Source organism: Acanthamoeba castellanii (genome assembly GCF_000313135.1).
Source record: "Acanthamoeba castellanii str. Neff unplaced genomic scaffold scf7180000084733, whole genome shotgun sequence".
Taxonomy (NCBI): Eukaryota; Discosea; order Longamoebia; family Acanthamoebidae; genus Acanthamoeba; species Acanthamoeba castellanii.
In genome coordinates, this window is record NW_004457260.1 from 8,083 (window position 1) to 9,991 (window position 1,909).

A 1,909-nucleotide genomic window follows, 5' to 3' on the forward strand; every position below is an offset into this window, starting at 1 on the left:
TGATGGTCTGTGTTGATGCGTAAATCGAGCAGCGTAGGTGCGTGCAGTGGATGGTGTGGTGCTAGCAAGTAATCGTTGTCCTCCGCCACGCATTCACCACCTCAATCGGGCGGGCTATCGTGTGCAGCAAGTGTGTAATCTAAACGATCATTTGCATCGCTCGATGTATTTCTAATTGTTTTCTGCCGCCGCAACGGACGCGAAAATTAAAGGCTATTCGGCCCGAACCGAGTGGCGCGTTCCAGAGGAGGAACGAACTGAGCTGTTGGGGCAGAGCAGAAACGACGACATCAGTTGATGTTGCGTGTGTGGGGTTTGTGGGGTGGTGCTTCAAGCGGCAGTCGGAAGCTGTCAGCCCATGGAGAAGGAGTCGGCGTTGGGCATGATGTCCTTCTTGCAGTACTTCTCGATCATGTCCTTCAACAGGAGCATGCGCGTACGCTGTATCTTGCCCTTGAAGCCCGGAGCGTGCAACGACGCTCGCTCGGCGTTCACCACTGCACCATCAGGCATCAAAAGAAGAAGAAGGAAACATCAGGCCGAGTGTACACAGAGCATGAAAGCAATGCTGGCCAGGCGTACGCTTGGTCATGAACCAGTGACGGAAGGCTTGATTCTTCTCAAACACTGGCGGGTCTGGCAGAAGAGGCGCATACGACCGCACGCCCACTTTGTCGGCAAACCCGATCTTGTAGAATGTCTTGCCGTCGTCCTGTGGTGATGCGTGTGGTTGCACCACGACGAACGTATCTGTAGAAGAAGAAGAAGAAGAAGAAGAAGAAAAAGTGGCGGTAAAGTATGAGAGTTGCTCTGAGGGGTGTGATGGGCAGTGTGGTGGCGGTGGTGGAAGCTACGATTGAATTCTGATTTGAGGAGGCTTGGAGAGAAGGGCGTGGATCCGTCGACGAAGATGATGACCACGATGTCATTGCCCAGATGTCGCTTACGTTCGAGCTGGTGATGATCGTGAGCGCGAGAGTGAGCACACAATACAACTCTCTCACTGTTCGCTCGTTGCGTCTGGTCGTACCTGCTGTTCGTCTGCAGGGTTGAAGGGCAGAAGTGTGGATACGTGGAACATGATCTCGAAGTCCTTGAACCGGGTATGTACACTGTGTGTTCCCGTAGAGTCCCCTGCAGGGCACCTCGATGTCAGTTCTCTCTCGCTCTGGGCTTGCTCCCCCGCCCACGCGCAACACACTCTATGGGCGGCGAGCGTACTGTTCACGTCGAGGCCGCCTCGGAAGCCCTTCCAGTCCCGCAGCACGATTCGGTTGCCCAGGAACTCGAGGAACTCATCGAAGGCCGCAGAGGTCTCGACTATGGGCAGCAAATAGGACTGATCAGCAACGCATATACATTCCACACCGCGCACTGTCGCCCGCTGTGTCTTGTTTTGTGGTGTTGCTGATGAAGAGAGACGAAGATGAAGATGAAGATCTGATGTGTGCGTACCGTTGGCGAACATCTCGTTCTCCTTGGTCTGGCCCTCCTTGACGTAGAGGATGCCGAACTTGTAGTTCTTGGCAATCATCTTCCGTTCCATGTCCAGCAGATCTGTGTTGAGCGCGGGGTCCTTGACTTTGGAGAACTTGGCGTTGGCAAGCACTGGCGTATGTGATCTGTACCGCCGCACCGCGTCAAACGACCGTTTGCCAATTGACAAAAGAGCAGCAAGAAGAAGAGGGCCAGTAAGCAGCGCGAGCACGCACTTCAGAGACTTGATAATCTCTGCGGGTGAGGACGTCGGTGGCACCGATGTTCGCGCAATTCCCTTCTTCGTTCGAACGAGCACCAGATTGCGATCGCTGTCATCCTTCTCTCTGTTGCATGCCGCACACAAAAAAGGAGTCTTGTCGGTTAGAGTCAAACCGGTTCCACTCGAGAGAAGGCGCGAGCAGGTACCGCA

General features: G+C 54.4%; 1 protein-coding gene across 1 annotated transcript; it reads right to left on the reverse strand.

Moving 5' to 3' along the window:
• Positions 1-351: 351 nt before the first annotated feature.
• Positions 352-1,815, reverse strand: ACA1_387100 (RapGAP/RanGAP domain containing protein; the record flags this gene model as incomplete). The annotated part of the gene is made up of 7 exons (XM_004333086.1): positions 352-497; positions 583-750; positions 855-954; positions 1,031-1,134; positions 1,222-1,320; positions 1,456-1,622; positions 1,757-1,815. The coding sequence occupies 7 exons, from the start codon at positions 1,813-1,815 to the stop codon at positions 352-354; spliced, it is 843 nt and encodes a 280-aa protein (XP_004333134.1).
• Positions 1,816-1,909: the final 94 nt, after the last annotated feature.